This window comes from Callorhinus ursinus, unplaced genomic scaffold (assembly GCF_003265705.2).
Source record: "Callorhinus ursinus isolate GAN/ISIS: 27379988/994484 unplaced genomic scaffold, GSC_fseal_2.0 scaffold6, whole genome shotgun sequence".
NCBI classification, from domain to species: Eukaryota; Metazoa; Chordata; class Mammalia; order Carnivora; family Otariidae; genus Callorhinus; species Callorhinus ursinus.
This window is the reverse complement of record NW_027397068.1, coordinates 42,382,859-42,401,770: the sequence shown is the minus strand read 5'-3', so window position 1 is coordinate 42,401,770 and position 18,912 is coordinate 42,382,859. Positions and strand designations below refer to the sequence as shown.

Here is an 18,912-nt window from a genome sequence, read left to right as displayed (position 1 = left end):
AATTCACTTCCCCCTGCCTGCTTTTTGGTTCAGTTACTTAACCTCACTGAAACAGTTTTTACATCTTGAAATGATGGTAATTACCCCTTCCTCACTACTTCCTTTGGAGATTTAAATGAGACAACAAATGTAACCTACATACTACTGAGCCTATCATTTTATTATTATTGTGTAATACCTTGAAGTTTTATACAAAGGCACTTAATAATTGAGATCTGGATGGCACACTGAAATCATCTGAGTATCGTATCTGAGGATTTGATGAGACAATGTATGTATAAAACCACAATGGGGTCCCAATAGTTCATTTTTGCCCTTGTTTCCCGTGCTTTTGGAGATGTTTCTAGGAAGAAGTTGCTGCAGTGGAGGTTGAAGAGGTTGCTGCCTCTGTTATCCTCTAGGATTTTGATGGACCCCTATCTCACATTTAGGTCTTTCAACCATTTTGAGTCTATTTTTGTGTGTGGTGTAAGGAAATGGTCCAGTTTCATTCTTCTGCATGTGGTTGTCCAATATTCCCAACACCATTTGTTGAAGAGACTGTCTTTTTTCTATTGGACATTCTTTCCTGCTTTGTCGAAAATTAGTTGACCGTAGAGTTGAGGGTCCATTTCTGGGCTCTCTATTCCGTTCCATTGATCTATGTGTCTGTTTTGGTGCCAGTACCATACTGTCTTGATGATGACAGCTTTGTAATAGAGCTTGAAGTCCGGAATTGTGATGCCACCAGCTTTGCTTTTCTTTTTCAACATTCCTCTGGCTATTCGGGGTCTTTTCTGGTACCATACAAATTTTAGGATTACTCCATTTCTTTGAAAAAAGTTGATGGTGTTTTGATAGGGATTGCATTAAATGTGTAGATTGCTCTAGGTAGCATTGACATCTTCACAATATTTTTCTTCCAATCCATGAGCATGGAACATTTTTCCATTTCTTTGTGTCTTCCTCAATTTCTTTCATAAGTATTTTATAGTTTTCTGAGTACAGCTTCTTTGCCTCTTTGGTTAGATTTATTCCTAGGTATCTTAAAGCTTTTGCACAGCAAAGGAAACAGTCAATAAAACCAAAAGACAACCTGACAGAATGGGAGAAGATATTTGCAAATGACATATTAGATAAAGGGCTAGTATCCAAAATCTATAAAGAACTTATCAAACTCAACACCCAAAGAACAAATAATCCAATCAAGAAATGGGCAAAAGACATGAACAGACATTTTTGCAAAGAAGACATCCAAATGGCCAACAGACACATGAAAAAGTGCCCAACATCCCTTGGCATCAGGGAAATCCAAATCAAAACCTCAATGAGATACCACCTCACACCAGTCAGAATGGCTAAAATTAACAGTTCAGGAAATGACAGATGTTGGAGAGAATGTGGAGAAAGGGGAACCCTCCTACACTGTTGGTGGGAATGCAAGCTGGTGCAGCCACTCTGGAAAACAGTATGGAGGTTCCTCAAAAAGTTGAAAACAGAGCTACCGTATGACCTAGCAATTGCCACTCCTGGGTATTTACAATAGTATTGTAAATTGTATTTAAGATACAAATGCAGTGATCCGAAGGGGTACGTGTACCCTGATGTTTAGAGCAGCAATGTCCACAATAGCCAAAGTATGGAAAGAGCCAAGATGTCCATCAACAGATGAATGGATAAAGAAGATGTGATACACACACACACACACACACACACACACACACACACACACACACACACACACACACACACAGTGGAATATTATGCAGCCATCAAAAGGAATGAAATCTTGCCATTTGCAACAATGTGGATGGAACTGGAGGGTATTATGCTAAGCAAAATAAGTCAATCAGAGAAAGATAATGTATCATATGATTTCACTGATATGAGGAATTCTTAATCTCAGGAAACAAACTGAGGGTTGCTGGAGTGGTGGAGGGTGGGAGGGATGGGGTGGCTGGGTGATAGACATTGGGGAGTGCTGTGAATTGAGTAAGACTGATGAATCACAGACTTGTACCTCTGAAACATATAATACATTATATGTTTAAAAAAAAAGATAGTAGGAAGGGAAAGATGAAGGGGGGAAAATCGGAGGGCAAGACGGACCATGAGAGACTATGGACTCTGAGAAACAAACTGAGGGTTCTAGATGGGAGGGGGGTGTGGGGATGGGTTAGCCTGGTGGTGGGTATTAAAGAGGGCATGTATTGAATGGAGCACTGGGTGTTATGCACAAACAATGAATCATGGAACACTACATCAAAAACTAATGATGTAATGTATGGTGATTAACATAATAAAATAAAATAAAATTCAATGGAGACTGACATGTAGTAAATATCAGTATAATTAATATTATTAATTAATAACTGTGCTGATACCAAGGCATTTTTATGAATAAAATACAGATGGTACATATTATTCAGCACACCCTGTTAATAGTTTGGCATTTCTTTTTAAAAAAAGAAAAGTGACTGAGGCACCTGGGTGGCTTAGTGGGTTAAGTGTCTGCCTTCAGCTCAGGTCATGATCTCAAGGTCCTGGGATCCAGCCCCAGATTGGGTTCCCGGCTCAGCTAGGAGCCTGCTTCTCCCTCTCCCTCTGCCCGCCCCACCCTCCCAGCTCATGCTCTCTCTCTCTCTCTGTCTCTCTCTCAAATACATAAAATCAAAAAAAAAAAAAAGAAAAGAAAAGTGACTGTCCTGTCACCTAGAAATAGGGAGTATGTTGACCCTGGAATAAAATAAATGACTTATTTACCCATTAATCGTGAATCACATTATATATTAGCTATGAAAATATATAATTTCCCAGTTAATTATCTTTATTCAATGTCTTGTAAAGTGCCCTAAACAGAGATGTGAGATTATTTACACCAGAGGAAAAATAAGGTGGTCAGCTGCATGTAATCTAGTCATTTGTGACTAGATTTGTTACCACATTACACAAATGTTTATTTAAATATTTCTCTAATCTGACATTAAGTGAGAAGGTAATTTTGGGGGAGGGATGTTTGAGGATATTCCTCTTCAATTTTCCAAAGTAAAAAGTAGCTGACCGGGCTTCTGGGTTGCTCGGTGGGTTAATAAGCTTCCAACTCTCGACTCTTGACTTATCTCTCCATGTGCTTGGGATTCCCTTTCTCATTCTCCCTAGGCCCCTAGCCCCATGCTCTCTCTCTCTCCCTCTCGAATAAGTAAATAAATCTTAAAAAAAACGCTGACCATTTTGAGAAATATTAACATGAATTTTGGTTTAGAAAGCCCAGTATGCTAAGCAACACTTAACTTTTACCTGAGGAAGGGAAAAATATGTAACAGTCAAATCCTTAGAGGTCGTGCAGGCAAATAGAGATGGTTGAATGGCTTCAAAAAGCTATGATGTTATCATCCTTCGGTTTCCTTGTTAGATTTCACTATTCACAATTCACATAGAATCACAAACTATTCCAAACATTTTAAAAATTAAAGTTATTAATGTAACAGGCATATATGGATTCACCATCCACATGTAATAATGTCAACATAGTATAATATTTGTTTCAGAAATATTTTTGAAGCGATAACATTTCCTTTATATATACTGCTTTCTTTACACAACTGTTTAACCTCCTGCTTGCTTTAAAGTGGCCTGCCACACATTCTTGGGTAAAAGGGTCTAAAGGTGTGTCCACCTCTCTTTTAAAAGTACATTTGTGGGGCACCTGGGTGGCTCAGTCTCTTAAGTGTCTGCCTTTGGCTCAGGTCATGATCTCAGGGTCCTGGGATTGAGGCCCGCATCGGGCTCGCTGCTCCGTGGGAAGCCTGCTTCTCCCTCTCCCACTCCCCCTGCTTGTGTTCCCTCTCTTGCTGTGTCTCTCTATGTCAAATAGATAAATAAAATATTTTTTAAAAAAAGAAAGTACATTTGTTAAAAAAAAATACTCAGAAGGCAGAAAACTGGCCTTTGGAAAAATGGAGTTTTAACAAGTCAACACTTCACAAAGGAAAAACACAATATGGCTAACAATCAAAATCTGGTTAAGACAATATTAATTGACTAATATTAAACCTTTTGGGAATAACCAGAAGACTAGATCATTAATCATTTTTGCAAAGTTTTCATCCACATTCTTGAAGGCTTCATAACTGTTTTTATCTAAAATGAAGCTTATTAAAATATTAGACAATATTAGAAATTTCTAATTCTTCTTTTAAAATCTATAATTATTCATGCCTTTAGAAACATCCAGCTGGGGTTTTGCTATCACTTGACAACAAATTTTTAATAAATTAAATATTTATTTTAAAATTTCCTAAAATAAACAGATTTTTTAAAAAGCATGTGTTCAGGGGCGCCTGGGTGGCTCAGTCATTAAGTGTCTGCCTTCGGCTCAGGTCATGATCCCAGGGTCCTGGGATCGAGCCCCACATTGGGCTCCCTGTTCCGCAGGAAGCCTGTTTCTCCCTCTCCCACTCCCCCTGCTTGTGTTCCCTCTCTCGCTATGTCTCTCTCTGTCAAATAAATAAATAAAATCTTAAAAAAAAAAAGAAAACATAATAAAACACCATTTGCACTTAAAAATGGTTAAGATGGTAAATTTTTGTTTTCACCACGATACAAACAGTACCATTTGACTCAATATTGTTTCCAAAAAACCTCATTACAATTTAAATCTAAAGTATATATGTGAAATTGCCAACAAAATGTGTTTACTCAATTGTTTTGTATTACCTTATGTTTCTTAATTTTTTGGTATGCATCTCACTTTTCATTTTCTTTGGATTAGCAATTCTTTTTCTTAATTAACTCAATTTAATGTCTAATCTGTGCTGTAAGACATAGTCTCAAAATGAATTTTTACATGAAATTGAACAAATATTTTAATACCTTCAACAAAACTGATGTCCCCTGCTTGCTTTAAATTTAAACTAAAAATTATCATAAACCAGACTTAGTTTTGTAGTAACTATGTTCAAGAAAGACATTTTAAAATTAACATATATTTTCTGTAGGCTAAGAATTCATTAAGACAGAAAACATGTTTTTAAAATAAAAAATAGGGCGCCTGGGTGGCTCAGTTGGTTAAGCAACTGCCTTCGGCTCAGGTCATGATCCTGGAGTCCCAGGATCGAGTCCCACGTTGGGCTCCCTGCTCAGCAGGGAGTCTGCTTCTCCCTCTGACCCTCCTCCCTCTCATGCTGTCTCTCATTCTCTCTCTCGCAAATAAATAAAATCTTTAAAAAAAAAATTTAAGATAAAAAATAATGTTCACTTTGGCAGCACACACACTAATATTTAAGATAAAAGATAGCATTGGGCTGCCTGGGTGGCTCAGTAGGTTGTGTTTGACTCTTGATTTTGGCTCAGGTCATGGGCTCAGGGTTGTGAGATTCAGTCCTGGTCGGACTCCCCACTCTGCGGGGACTCTGCTTGACTTTCCCTCTCCCTCTGCCCCTCCTTCTGCCCTGGCACACATGCATATGCATACTCGCACACACACTCTCTCTTTAAAATAAATAAATAAATCTTTTTTTAAAAAGGTAAAAAGTAATGTCTCATAAGTGGAGAATAGTATGAATTAAGAAGCAATGAGATTTAAATAAAAATGGCTAGGTAAAGTTAATCTTACTATGCTGCTATTAATTTTTTATAAAAATGTCTTATAAATAAATAACTTCCAGAAACATTTCTATATTTTTACCTTACTATAAAAAAAAAAATCCCACTATGAATAAGCATCTTAATCACATGTGGAAGAAAAATATTTCAATACTAATTCTTGTCATCTGCCAAAATTCAATTATAAATCATAATTTTGACTTCTCAGCATAAGTCAAATCTCTTCATAATATTATACCATATATTAAACTGGTCTTTCCACTTGAGCAAATGGTAAAAACTCATTATGGGAGACATTTATAAGTGAAGTAGTTTCATTTGGAATGCTAACTAAAATAGGTTATCAAAACGTGTTTGGATGGATACCTTTGACAAAAGCCTAATCATTTAATACTCCCCAATATAATCACAGAATTTTCTTGAAAAATTAGCAGCAGCAAGATTACGGAGTTTAGAAGAGAGACTTTTTTTTATGTTTCAAATTTTTATTTAAATTCTAGTTAGTTAACATATAGTGTAATATTAGTTTCAGGAGTAGAATTTAGTGATTCATCACTTACACACAACACCCAGTGATCACAAGGGTCCTCCTTATTACAGCCCATCCCCCCCACTACCTCTCCTCCATCACCCCTCAGTTTATTCTCTATAGTTAGTCTGTTTTATGGTTTGCCTCCCTCTCTCTTTTTTTCTTTCCCCTATGTTCATCTGTTTTGTTTCTTAAATTCTACATATGGGGTGAAATCATATGGTATTTGTCTTAGAAGACAGACTTTTATATATATTAATTTAACATATGCTTAGAGAAAAATTACAATCAATGGGTAGGAGGAGAATTATTTAACAAACAATTATGTTAGATTGTCTTAATTTGGAAAAAATTAGAATAGGTATTCAATGCATAGTAAACATCAAAATAAGTTATGGTTAGATTAAAGAGTTAAAATTATAGAAATTAAGTAGTTAAAAGAAAAGGAGAAAATGAGCTGTTTTATCAAACTTCTGGCTGATAGATAACTTTCTAAGCTTAGGAACAAAATATTTACAAAGGGTATGCAAATATATAAAATATGTGTATAAATATGATGTGTGTTTGTGTATCCACCCAAAAAGAATGATATCTGGTCAAACTAAAAATTTTTAAAATACACACAGTAAAAAAAAAAAAGTAAAAAAACAAAAACAAAAACCCAAACTATCATTGATATAAAAAGAAAGTAACAGGAGATAGGAGAGAAAAATGCCAGAAAAGAAGTTAATACTTTCAAACAAAGAGTTCATATAATCTGATACAAAAAAATACTCCCTGACCTGATCCATAGAAATGGGCAAAGAATATGCACAGAAAACTCAAAAGGGGCATTACAAACTAAAAAGTACATGAATTTATATTCGATATAAAAGCAAACAAGGAGATTCAAAATATAAGAACAAAATATTTTTAAACTACTAAAATAGCATTTTAAAAATACTTGAAATGCTAATCAGAAATACTTACATAGAAACATGTCTTCAAGTTTTTCTAGGGGTATTATAAACTGTTTCAATCTTTTAGAAAGTAAATTGGTACCAAATACTAAAAACATTAATATCCTTTAACCCAGTGATTCTATCTTTAGAAATATAAGTTTTAAAAGACCCAAAATCGGGAAAAAAAGATATATTCAAGATGAACGCCATCAATTCATTATGTAGAATATATATATTTTTTATATTTATAAATTTTATTTTAGTCTATTTTTAGAATCAAAAAGAAATCATTTAATGTACATATTTTCATTTCTGTTAGTTCAACACTGATTTCTACTATACATGCATAGCCATTTAGTTTAACTTGTTTCATATTTATTAATTTTCCAACATGTTATATTTATAGATTTTAAAGAATTATTTATGAAAGCAAAGCCTTGGAGTATAAAACAAACATTAAGTCATTGAGGAATATCTCCTCATGGATTTCTGTTACAAGAATAGGAATGTTTCATGGGAGAAAGTAATTTTAAGATGCAACAACAACAACAACAACAACAAAATCACAGTTAAGAAAATGCAAAGATATAAAGTCATATGTGTAAAAGAAAAGGAAAACTGAACCATTTGTATCCAAAACAAGCCCTAAAATATGACTTAAATTGACATAAATTGTATGCGACCTGAATCTCACCAGAAGGTAGATTCTCTGCTACACACCAGTCATGTAAACGGATTCCATGTTTCCTTGGCTCCTTTCTTTTCAGCTATTTAAAAGTGAATTCCTTTTCAAGCCCCAACATTTTAGCAATTACTTCAAAAAGCAACCGACATGTATGCTTTCTCTTAACTGTTTATCTGTATTTGTTAAAACTGTGGGAAGTTGTTAGTGCATTCAGAAAACTCCTTACAGTTGGCTGCTTTTTCTTTCTATATATCAGAATCCATTTTATGTTAGATTGAAGGATTACAGTAACCCATGTATGTTTTTATGTACTACCTCCATTCATTCAGAATTTCCCCAATGTATAATGCTGCATTGCTCATTCAGCATACAGTCTTGGAGCCAGGCTAACGGGTAACTCTTTTCACAGCTTTCCAGAGAAATATAAAGTATACTTTCAAATAAAGTGCTAAATGGAATGACTTAACAGCACTCCTAAATGCCTACTGGTCTTTATTTAGTTGAAACTGAGTAGCAGCTTTGAGTAAACTGGAAAGGCAAGAGCAAGGGGGAAAGGCCTCATTTTCTCATTGTTCTTCAATGGATGAAAAATAAATGTACTGAGCAATTGATGCAGTGATCTGGAACAACCCTGAAATCAAAAGGATAATTGTGGATGAATTTGTCTTCCACAGGGAAAACAAAGAAAGCTTTAGCTCAAAGTTCTTTAGACATCGCTTTTAAGAGAACCAGGTCATCAATACTATTTCAAAATTTTTTTCAAATGCTAAGAATGCAACATGTTATTTCAGGCAATACTTTTACTTACTATATGTATAAATTTGTATGTGAACCTAATACAGTGAATCTGTGCATTATATTTATGCTCATTAATAGGCTTCAGAATATACTTTACGACTTCAAGTTGGATTTACAAGGATTGATTTTTAACCATTTTCTGAGAACTCAAATTTTATTAATCTGGTGCTAAGTCTCCAGGAAGGAATTGCAGAATGATTTCTAAAGATTAATTTGGCAAAAAATGGAAAACATATATGGTAGGGTGTACATTTGCATATACACACATACAGTTTTCTAAAGTGAGCTTTGAGAAAAAAAAAAACTCCAAATTTCAACAGATCTCTATCCTGTAAGTATCAAATCCATAGTTTTCTGGCTGGATTTACTTGCTGATTTCTCTGTAGGTGAGTCTTCCCTGGCTGTTTGCATGGTTGACTTTCAACATCTAAATTTTAGCTCAAATGCCTGTTAACTCTTGATTTCCGGCATGATAATCAAGAGAAAAATGAAAAATGGGATTCATAAAATCCCCAAGTCCTGACTTCAACTATTAGCTTCTATGATTTACAAAAAGCAAATGATCAGCTTATTGTAATCCTAAAGTGATAAGCAATGAAAGAGGGAAAGAAAAACAAAGGATTGCAAGGATTCACAGCCTGCCTAATTGAGAAGCGATTATAGTGCGTGTGGCAAATTAGAAATAATACTTCTATATCATTTCCATGCTGGATTTTCGCTGTACACACATCCCCATTTTTAAATGGAAAATAAAAACTCTTTGAAGTTTAAAATCAGTAATTATATGTAGCCTTCTTTTATTTTGAAGTATAATGCAAGTAAGAAGAATATACACTGTTTATATATAAAATCTACCATTTAGTTAGGTAATATAATTACTCTTCTAAAATGAAGCAGCAAATATTCTTTTTCTCCACACCTGCATTAAAGAAGTCATGCATGCTGGGGCGCCTGGGTGGCTCAGTCGGTTAAGCAACCGACTCTTGATTTCGGCTCAGGTCATGATCTCAGGGTCATGAGATCAAGCCCCAGACCAGGCTCCACGCTCAGCGGGTAGTCAACTTGAGATTCTCTCTCCCTCTCCCTGTGTCCCTGTCTCAACTTGCACACATGCTCTCTCTCTCAAATAAATTAAAAAAAGAAAGTTATGCACATAATTCATTTCAATATTATAAATATTACTGTTCAATGATATCCAGTTGCACACATTTCTTTTCTTTTGTAAAGGTTAGTTATCTCACCTTGCACTTTGGACACTTCTGGGCATTTCTCTGTCCATGCTCAATTTCGCTGGCCCAGTGACGCAACAATTTGTCCCCTTTTTTGTACTCCTTGCAGTTAACACCTTCATGCCAAGGAGAGTGGCACTTAAAACACCAGACGAATTGGCAAGTGGGGCACTGGATCTGTATAAGAAAAAGTAATATTAAGCACTAGTAGACATATTGAGAGTATTTAAAAGGATAAGAACGATGATGCTTGAGGAAATTAGCTAAAAGGTTGTAATTTGTCCAGATTTAAAATATTGCTCCCTCTACAAGATTATGTTACAAGAAGATGTGACTCTTATATTATTAAAGGAGGAAAGATATGGATGGTATGGATGATAAGGCCTTTTGTACACTATTACTGGAATGAAACACTGGGCCATCCTGGAAATCATTTTGGCCTTATGAAAATCTTCTAGATTGAAGCACCGAGTAAAACCTGAAGGCTCACAATGCCAATGCCCCTAATCTACACATTCAGACTGCTGCCCTTAAATTCAGCTTTCCCTTGAACCAATTTCCCAGGCATTTCAATAGTTCTTACCAATGGCTTCATTCACTTTTATAAAATCAAAGCCTCCTAGATGCTCCATCAAATGAAAAACACACTGGCAAATAAACTATATACCAGCATTTGCTAGGAAGTACCATTTTAAATAAAGGATATGCTTCATTTGCTATTAACCTAAGGGAGGTTAATTATATAATCAATACAAAAGATCCTATTACACATATATTCTTATGGTGATCCTGTGACCTGTACCTAGGAAACCATCAAAAAGACGTCTTCGTATTTTCACTACGTGAGACTGTGTGTTTATATTCAATGAAAATATCTGTCTTCCACTTGACATGGAAGACATTTTATCTGACTTCCTTTATTTTGAATGACAGTGAGGTATCCCATTCTCATACAGTATTTCTGGTCTTCGCTCTCTAAGAAGAACATACAGGCATAATTTGACTTTCTCGGCCATGTTTGATTAAAGCGAATGAATAAAATGTCTCACTATGAACAACACTGATAAGTACTCTTCTCTGTGTTCCTGTATATTATTTCATGCAGCATGAATGAATTTACTGACTACACTTTGAAGATTAGTTAGAATTTCTTTTGGTAAACTGTTGACAACATCACTACTTACTTTTTCAGAAAACCACTTTTTTGACAACAAAGTTCCCAATATACAGGTTAACCAAGGAGCAATTATAATCACAGCTCTTCTGTTTACCACTCAAAGCAGGGCAGTTTTCACTAATGTCAAGAGTAAGTAATGTTCTTCCTATGTAAATATGAAGTAACAAAAGTACTTTTGCTTTTAATTTATATCAAAACAAAATAGTATTTTGTCATAAAATTTTAGACATCATGTCTATTTATTTATTGAAATTCTGTCATCTGGAATAGTTATACTGCTGCATGACATGCAGTATTTATTTTTACCCACAAAATAATGCTACAAAGTAGTTACAATCACAAGTTTACAGATAAGAAAACTAAGACTCACAGAGATTAAATAACTTGCCCAAAGTGACACAGCAAGCTTGTGTTAAGAAGCAATTTAAACATAAGTTTGTCTGGCTCCAAAGTCATCATTCTTTTCACTTTGCCAAACCCTCCTTCATACTAAGGAGTATTCTTTCTTTGGCAATTGAAAACCAAAATGTAGAAGTCAAAGGTCATGTGGTCAAGCTACTCAGTAAGTCAGAATTCTATATGACTACCAACATACGGTGAATTTTTGAAAATCTTTTTCAAAATTTTACTTACATAAATTAGGAGACTCGGGTAAAAAAAAAAGAGGCATGTTACTAGTTGGTCATTTAAAATCAACATTTTTGCCTTCTCTGATCATTAAAGTTAAAATAAGTTATTTTAAAGTAAGAACAATGAGTTGAAGTGGTAAACTCCAGATAATAAAAGAATATAAAATGACCATTCCCCCATGTCCTCGAACAATGAGGAATAAATGTAAAATGCCACATGGGGCCTCTGTGAATGTAATTTTCGGATGTAATGAGTGAAATGGGGAAGAAGTCAGAAAGACCTGCTTTTCCTCATACACCTGCATTATCTCAGAAGGGCTTGAATATTTAACTAAGTTCTCTTCTATTCAACATTATTAGTAGTTCTAAGTCACTGACCTCTAGCACTGTCAAATAAGAAAAAAAAAACCTCTTTGGTTTTCAATCAGTCAGTCAGATTGTATTTATGAAGTGGATAGGAGAGTGAATGAAAGAGCACTTTGACACTGGGATTAACTGTGGGTACTGGACATCACAATGGTTTGAGTGCTAAACTATCACCCCTATGGATCCCTAATGAAGACAGTTAGAAATGGGTGATTCTCCTAACATACCAGAATGATAAGGAATCTGATACTTAGGTGTCTATACCAGTGACTCTGGCTCCCAACTTTGTGCACTAAACAGCGAAGTCCCACAGCTGCATCTTCCTCCACTCCTTTTTTATATACTTATTCCTTCACAGGAAACGCCATCTCACAACCACAGACCTCCCACACAGATTGCCTGCCTTCTGAGTAATTAGATTCACATAGAGGTCACACTGTGTTCTGTCCTTGTTACTCAAAGTGTGGTCTGAGGAGCACCAACATTGGCATCACCTTGGAGTTCGCTGGAAACAAAAAAATCGTGTCACATCCCACACCTCCTGAATCAAAGTCTGCATTCTCGCAAGGTCTCCTGGTGATTCATATGCATGCTAAAGTTTGAGAAGGTCTGCTCTTTACCATGTGACCCCGTCTCCCTGGCCACAGCTGATTCCACCAGGGAGGAGTCGCTAAGCAAAAGCATGTATCCTTTGGCTGGCAAGCAGCCTACGTGGTGGCTGGCATGAGCTTTGTGCACTAGGGTGCTCATTGTTGAACAGGGATGAGGCAAGACAGATTTTCTTCTCTTGAGGAGTGAAATGGGGATGGACATACACTTTACCTTTGTTGTGGAGACAAAGACAAGAAAAGCTGAGTGACCATAGTGCAGATCACAAGAGAAGGGAACAACTGACATTCACATCTAGTGACACAACCAAGGGGCTCTCATGCTACTAGAGCCAGTGTCCAATTCTCCATGGGGCCTGCCTCAGTGGTGGCTGAGGCTGCTGTCCTGCCCTTCCTTCTTCCTGTGGAGACTTGCAGTAAATCTCAGAAACTGAGGTGGCTTGAGAGAAAGTATATCTCTCCCTTTTGTAATTGGAGAAAGTCCAATGAACACAATCTGTCCATTGAAATCTTATCCCGATCAAATGCTACTTGCTTCGAGAGGTCTTCCCTCTCTTCCCAAACAGATTCAGTATCTTTCTTAGAGAGCTCACATTCAACATGTAGCTGTCTAATCGCTTTAACAGGCTACAAGTTCACTGAGGTTACAAAAGCTGTCTCAGGTATCTATCCCGTGTTTCCTGAGATAAGTAACGTGGAACTTCTGGCTTATGGTAGGCCCTCAAAGTTATTTGTAAAATGAATTGTTTTGCACACAGCAAGTACTACATATTGGCTAACACTAAATGAATTCAAAGAAAAACCAACAAATCTAATTTATGAACAATGGCTGAGATGGTATCCTTACTTCTTAGATTACCAGATGATGTTTACTAAGTATTTTATCCATGTGACATTTTACTGAGCATCATGATCATGGTCAAAGTCTTCTACAAGAGACAGGGCTGCAAGTGTTTCAAGAATAAAGTTATCAGAGTTAAGAATCTTAACTTGTCCCAGAATCCATGAAAGATTAAAAAAAAAAAAAAAACCTTTGTATTACATTTTAAACTTCTGAATTCTTTTAGTTTTCCCAGAAATCTGGGCTACCATGACACTCAGATGACAAGTTAAAACCACCGACTTGCCCTAAGCAAATGGTATTTTCTCTTGACAGTTGATGCCGAATAAAAAAATAACCCACAAAATAAAAACAGAGTTCCAAACCAAAGAGGACCCCAGAAATATCTTTTTTTGCCTAAATTCTATATACTCCTATAAACATAATTATTTTAAACAAATCAAGAAATCATTACTTATCAAACTTAAAATATTAGACAATATCTATGTTTAAATGCAGCATTGCAAATATGAGTTAACTCAGTCTTCCAAGAAGAATCTGCTTTATTAGAACTACAGGGTAAGACAGATATGCAATAATGAAACATATTTATCAATTCATTTGCCCACCCAACAAGTATTTATTGAGCACCTCAAGTAGCAAGTACTGAGTGTACTGATTTTAGGCACATAAAAAAGAATGAAAATACTTATCCTCAAGGAACCTATTGAAGACAGGCAGATACAAACCCAGAGAGCTGTGAAACTACGTAATTACTGCTAAAATAGAAGTTTGGACAAATGGGACAAATGGGAAAGATGCTTTAGGGAAGACTGGAAGGCTAATGTTCAGAGAGAAGGTGGCCTTGAAGGCTGAGTGGAATGTCACAGTGATGGGGTAACACCTCCCTGCTGAGGGCCCAGCCTAAGCTTCCACAGAGGCCTGAAAACACCTAGAGCACTGGGGAGATAGCAAGTGTTCTTGTGGGGCCGAAACCGAGATGTCATTTCAGCTGCTTCAGTCCTGAGCCTTGCTGAGGTGTCCAATAAACAGAGTTCAATTAGTCTTATATTTATGTTCCTATACTCTTGATATGTCTCTCAAAATACACTGTGGTCCAGAAACTTCTTACATGTAACACATAAAACTTATGGCTGTCAGACTAGGCTGGGTTCTGAGGAAACTGATCAATATGTAAATAATAGGGAAATCTTGTGGTTGTATAAAGTTCTGTAACAACTCAAGATGGCTTTCTTGAAGACGAGAAGATTGGGAAGAAGTACAGGGTATCATAGAGAGGACAAAAGTAGTCTTTGATGCATGGCTTCGAATACCTTCAAGGAAGCACTATCTGCTCCCTTATCAGATCAAATCCTAAAGCAAGAGTGGCAGTGGAGGGAGGTTCTCCACATGGGAAAACATAGGCTTGACTTCTTGCCTCAATTATTAGTCCCTAAGATTAGTCCCTTAGTCCCCTCCTACTTGGGGATATCCCCCTGAATACAGTGCCAGTAACATGCAGGCTTATAAAGCACTGTTCCCTGAACACAGTCCAAATGTGGTCCAGTGACCCTTGCCTTAATTTCTCACAGCATAGCTGAAACTAAACCAGAAAATGAAAGGGAAACTTTCCTAAAGGTAGGGGATCAAATGAGGACAACAAACAAACAAACAAACAAACAAACAGAAAACCCCCAAAATAGTTAACACACGACAAGATTACCTATATGGAGTTGTAGTGGTTATTCATACAAATAGCCTTACCGACATCCCTCATATTGGTTTCCAGGCTCCTTTTGTTTCATACCAATCTATTTTGCTTCTGCTGCCTGGAAACACCTTTAAGCATTTATAGACTCTTCCTTTAAACCTAGAAAGCAAGGCCCAGAAAAGTATCTATTTGAATTTATTTCTTGTCTGAGGACCTATCTCTTCATAGATGAATATAAATAATACTAGAAGATTCTGCCCTGATTTGTGTAGTCCAAACTCACTAGCCAGAGCAGTATGGCATCATCCCACAACAAGATATCTATTCTGAACACAACACAGTAAGGCTAATATCTCACAGAGATGACCCACCTTAAGTAGCAGAAAGGCCATCTAATTATACAGTGTACCTGAGGAAATGGGAGTATTGTCTGTGACCAACAGGTGAAAGCAAGGGATAGATCTCAGCCTGAAGATAACAATGAATTCTTTCAAAATGGAAGGGAATGATTCTCCAAATAGAAAGTTTCTTAAAAATGGAAGTGTTTAATCAGTGTCTGAATGGCCACCTGTAGGTATTTTGTAGAGAGGACTTATGCACATGTAGACTGTTGCATTAGGTTCCCATACAGATATGAGAGGGTAAATATGGCAAGGTAGGAATGCAGAGTATGGTACGTGAGAAATGCATAGCCCTAACACCTTCCAGACCATTTCCTAATGAGCACCAGACTTGGCTTACTTTTACCCACTCTTCAGCATGTCATCAGAGAGAAATGATTCTTCAGCTTGTCTCTTGTGCAGAAGACCCAAGGGATGATGTGGTGAAGCAAAAAACCCCAACAGTTTTCAATCCCATTGTAGGTCAATTTATGGTAGCTATGAGCCTTGATTATTACAATTATTGTAGTTTTTTTTAAATGTCAGATGTAGGTTAAGATACTAAACGAATTCTAGTATTTGGTCTTTGTTGTTAGAAGTTCAAGTAAAGACTCCATAAAATATTATGGCTAATTTATACATCAATAAAGGAAACAAAGAACAACTTTACCAAAGCACCTCATTAGTAACTAGAGAGAAAATGCATCCTAATAAAATTTAGTAGATCTGCATCATAGCTGGGTATTACACATTTTTTCAAAGTTAGCATGTATAACACACCCTTTGTTTAAGCTGGCTTCTTTAAACCAGGCTAGACAACTTCGTCTCTATCTCCTTCCCAAATCTATGCTAGCAACAATCATTTAAGAAGTGACACTTGTTTTCTACAGCCCCTAATATCAATGATGCATTAATGCCAAGAGAAAGTGGTGTGTGTCATAGGATGAACTGATCTTGCAGGGCTCATGCACAATCTGATTCTCAGTTTGTAAATATTGTAAACTTAAAGTGATGGTGTTGGGGGAAAAAACCAAAGAGCAAAGCAGCATGCTAGCCACACTTTCACAGGAAACTGTTGAACATTTTCACACACGGGAAAAATTCTCAAATTATCTTTACTAAAAGAAAGCTTAAGCATATTGATTGATTGATATAAATGAAAATTGTTTGCTGGAGGCACAACTGAAGATGTGCAGCTGGGATCTGAACAAAGGATTGGCAGGGTCCCAGAAGCAGAAACAGTGGGAAGCCACTGTCACTCTTAGGCCCAAGGAGACAAAGGGAGAAAGAGGTTTCTGCAACCCAGTGAGAATTAGAAATATGGGGGAGGGACCACCTAGCGGGAGGCAGTCCTAGAGGGACATAGCTACTGCCAGAGCTTTGTACTGAATTAGGAAGGGAGTGAGGAGGTAATGCATCTACTACTCTCTCCTTCCGCCCTCTTGTCTCTTGCCAATGGCAACAGTTGGCTGAACCCAAAGAGGAATCAAGATGTAAGGAAGTCTGGAAAAGAAGTTCAAAGAGTCAACTTTCTAGAGTACAGGACAGGTCAGAGAGGGTTGAGTAACAGACACAGGAAGAGGGTAAACCGAGTATTGCCAGAATTCCAGCCTTCCACTTCAGCACGTTCTAAGTACATTAATTAAGAACAACACACCCATTGATTTGATTATAAAGACCTTAGAAAAGTTCTTTTACCACACAAGGAAATAATGTATTTGCAGTTTTACAAAATGTGATTTCTAACCAGAGGGCTTAATAATTAAAAGAGAGCGGAAAAAGGACTGCTAACAATATAAGGTAAGAACACAGAGGGAGTTTCCTCAGGACATTTTACTGGTTTTCTTCTTTCACCTTACAATGAATCAAAGCACCATTCGGTGAATTTTCAAGGTTCTGTTTATTGTCTGTGGGAAGAAGAGTGGGGTTTATATTAGTTTTGCCTCAAGGAAACCATAAAGAAAATGACCTCTAACACATTCCCTGCATTGATTTATGCATACCCTTCAACTTAGTCCAAATCAGTATGAAAAGGGGGACCATTTCTCGGTCTACACGGGGAAATAGGAAGGAAACCAAGAACTGCCCCTACCCCAGTACAACTCCTAGGCATAAAATGACTACATTTAATCATTTGTAATTCTCTCCTCTTTTTCATGAAAATCTATAACCTTCTCTACCTCTCAGACCATGTTTTATCCATTTCTGTGAATTCAGTCATCTTCCCCTGCCTTAATGCTTGCCATCAGATCCCTCCTCATAAGATCCATGCTTCTTAGAGATCTCTTTGAAGCCCCAAAGGGTTTTCAAACTTAACATCATCAATACATTTCAAACTGAATTTGTTTTTCACTCCCCAAGCCTGTTCTTCTTCAAGACAGAGTCAATATCATCCCTCCTTTGCTCCCACCATCCGTCACCCAGTCTTTTATTCCACCTGTCTTCTTCTTGACTCCTCTATCTCTTTCCCAGTAACCCAGGATTGCTCATTCTGTGGCCCGTGCCTAATAATGAGAGCAAACATAATAATTTCTAGCAAGTGTTGAGCATTTAGGATGCGTCAGACATGGTGCTAAGCACTTTACATGTGGGACCCTGTTTAATCCTTACTCTGCCCTTCTGACAGGTACTATTACTAACCCCAGTGAAACACGTGAAAACTGTACTCACAGGGGCAGAGCTTGTATGTGGCAGACTGAGTTTAAATAGAGTTGGAAGCCAGGGCTCTGACCCACCTTTTCCAGCTTGGCAAATTGAGCATTTCAAAGCTTAGTTTATTCTTATTGAAGTCTTTCCAATCTCTCCTATCCTTTCTTCTCCCAGTGCTCTCAGCATTTTCTACCCACATTGACTACAGTACATATTATTATATATGCATTTGCCCATTTATTAGTTCTTCCAACAAATATAATTTGAGAGCGCAGTCTATCAGACACAGGGCTTGACACAGCTTCTCAGCAGTCAGCAAGCCTGGACTTGGCCTCCTAGAGACCAGTGGGAGAGACTTTAAGCAAATAACCACACAATAACACCATAAAATCCCAGATGATAGTTGCTTGGAGAAAAACTTCAGGTGCTGGGGATGTGTCTGTCACCAGGCATCACATGAGCGTCATTAAAGCCACAACTGCAGCATTTTCATTTTCCCATCGCTAATGTGTTCACTGTATTGATATGCAGTTGCATTAATACATTCTAGGAACTCTTTCGGTTAGAGATTAGATTTTTTTTTTTTATTGGATTTGAAATTAACGTTGAAGAAATGGAGTGGTAAAATATTTTGGCCTCATGACAAGAGTTGCAGGAACAAGAAGACAAATATTATGAATGAGAAAGATTGGATTTGCACAAAGGCAAGGCTGTCTCAATGTAAATCTCTCCATTCAGGAGTATACTTATTCTATTTGATATAGTAGTAGTTTAATGGAGTTCCAAACATAATGAAAAGCTCTGTGT

General features: G+C 36.8%; 1 protein-coding gene across 3 annotated transcripts in view; it reads right to left on the bottom strand.

Moving 5' to 3' along the window:
- RNF217 (ring finger protein 217) overlaps positions 1-18,912 on the bottom strand; it is a 147,894-nt gene that overhangs the window by 32,075 nt on the left and 96,907 nt on the right. For 2 of the 3 annotated variants that reach the window (XR_012378555.1, XM_025865133.2), the window contains exon 3: positions 9,778-9,942. Coding sequence is in view for 2 of the 3 variants with exons in the window: in XM_025865133.2 (XP_025720918.1) it covers positions 9,778-9,942 (165 nt within the window). In the remaining variant the exon portion in view is untranslated. Of the gene's footprint in view, positions 1-7,362; positions 8,370-9,777; positions 9,943-18,912 lie in introns of those variants that run through there. The other variant, XM_025865143.2, reaches the window with a different exon arrangement.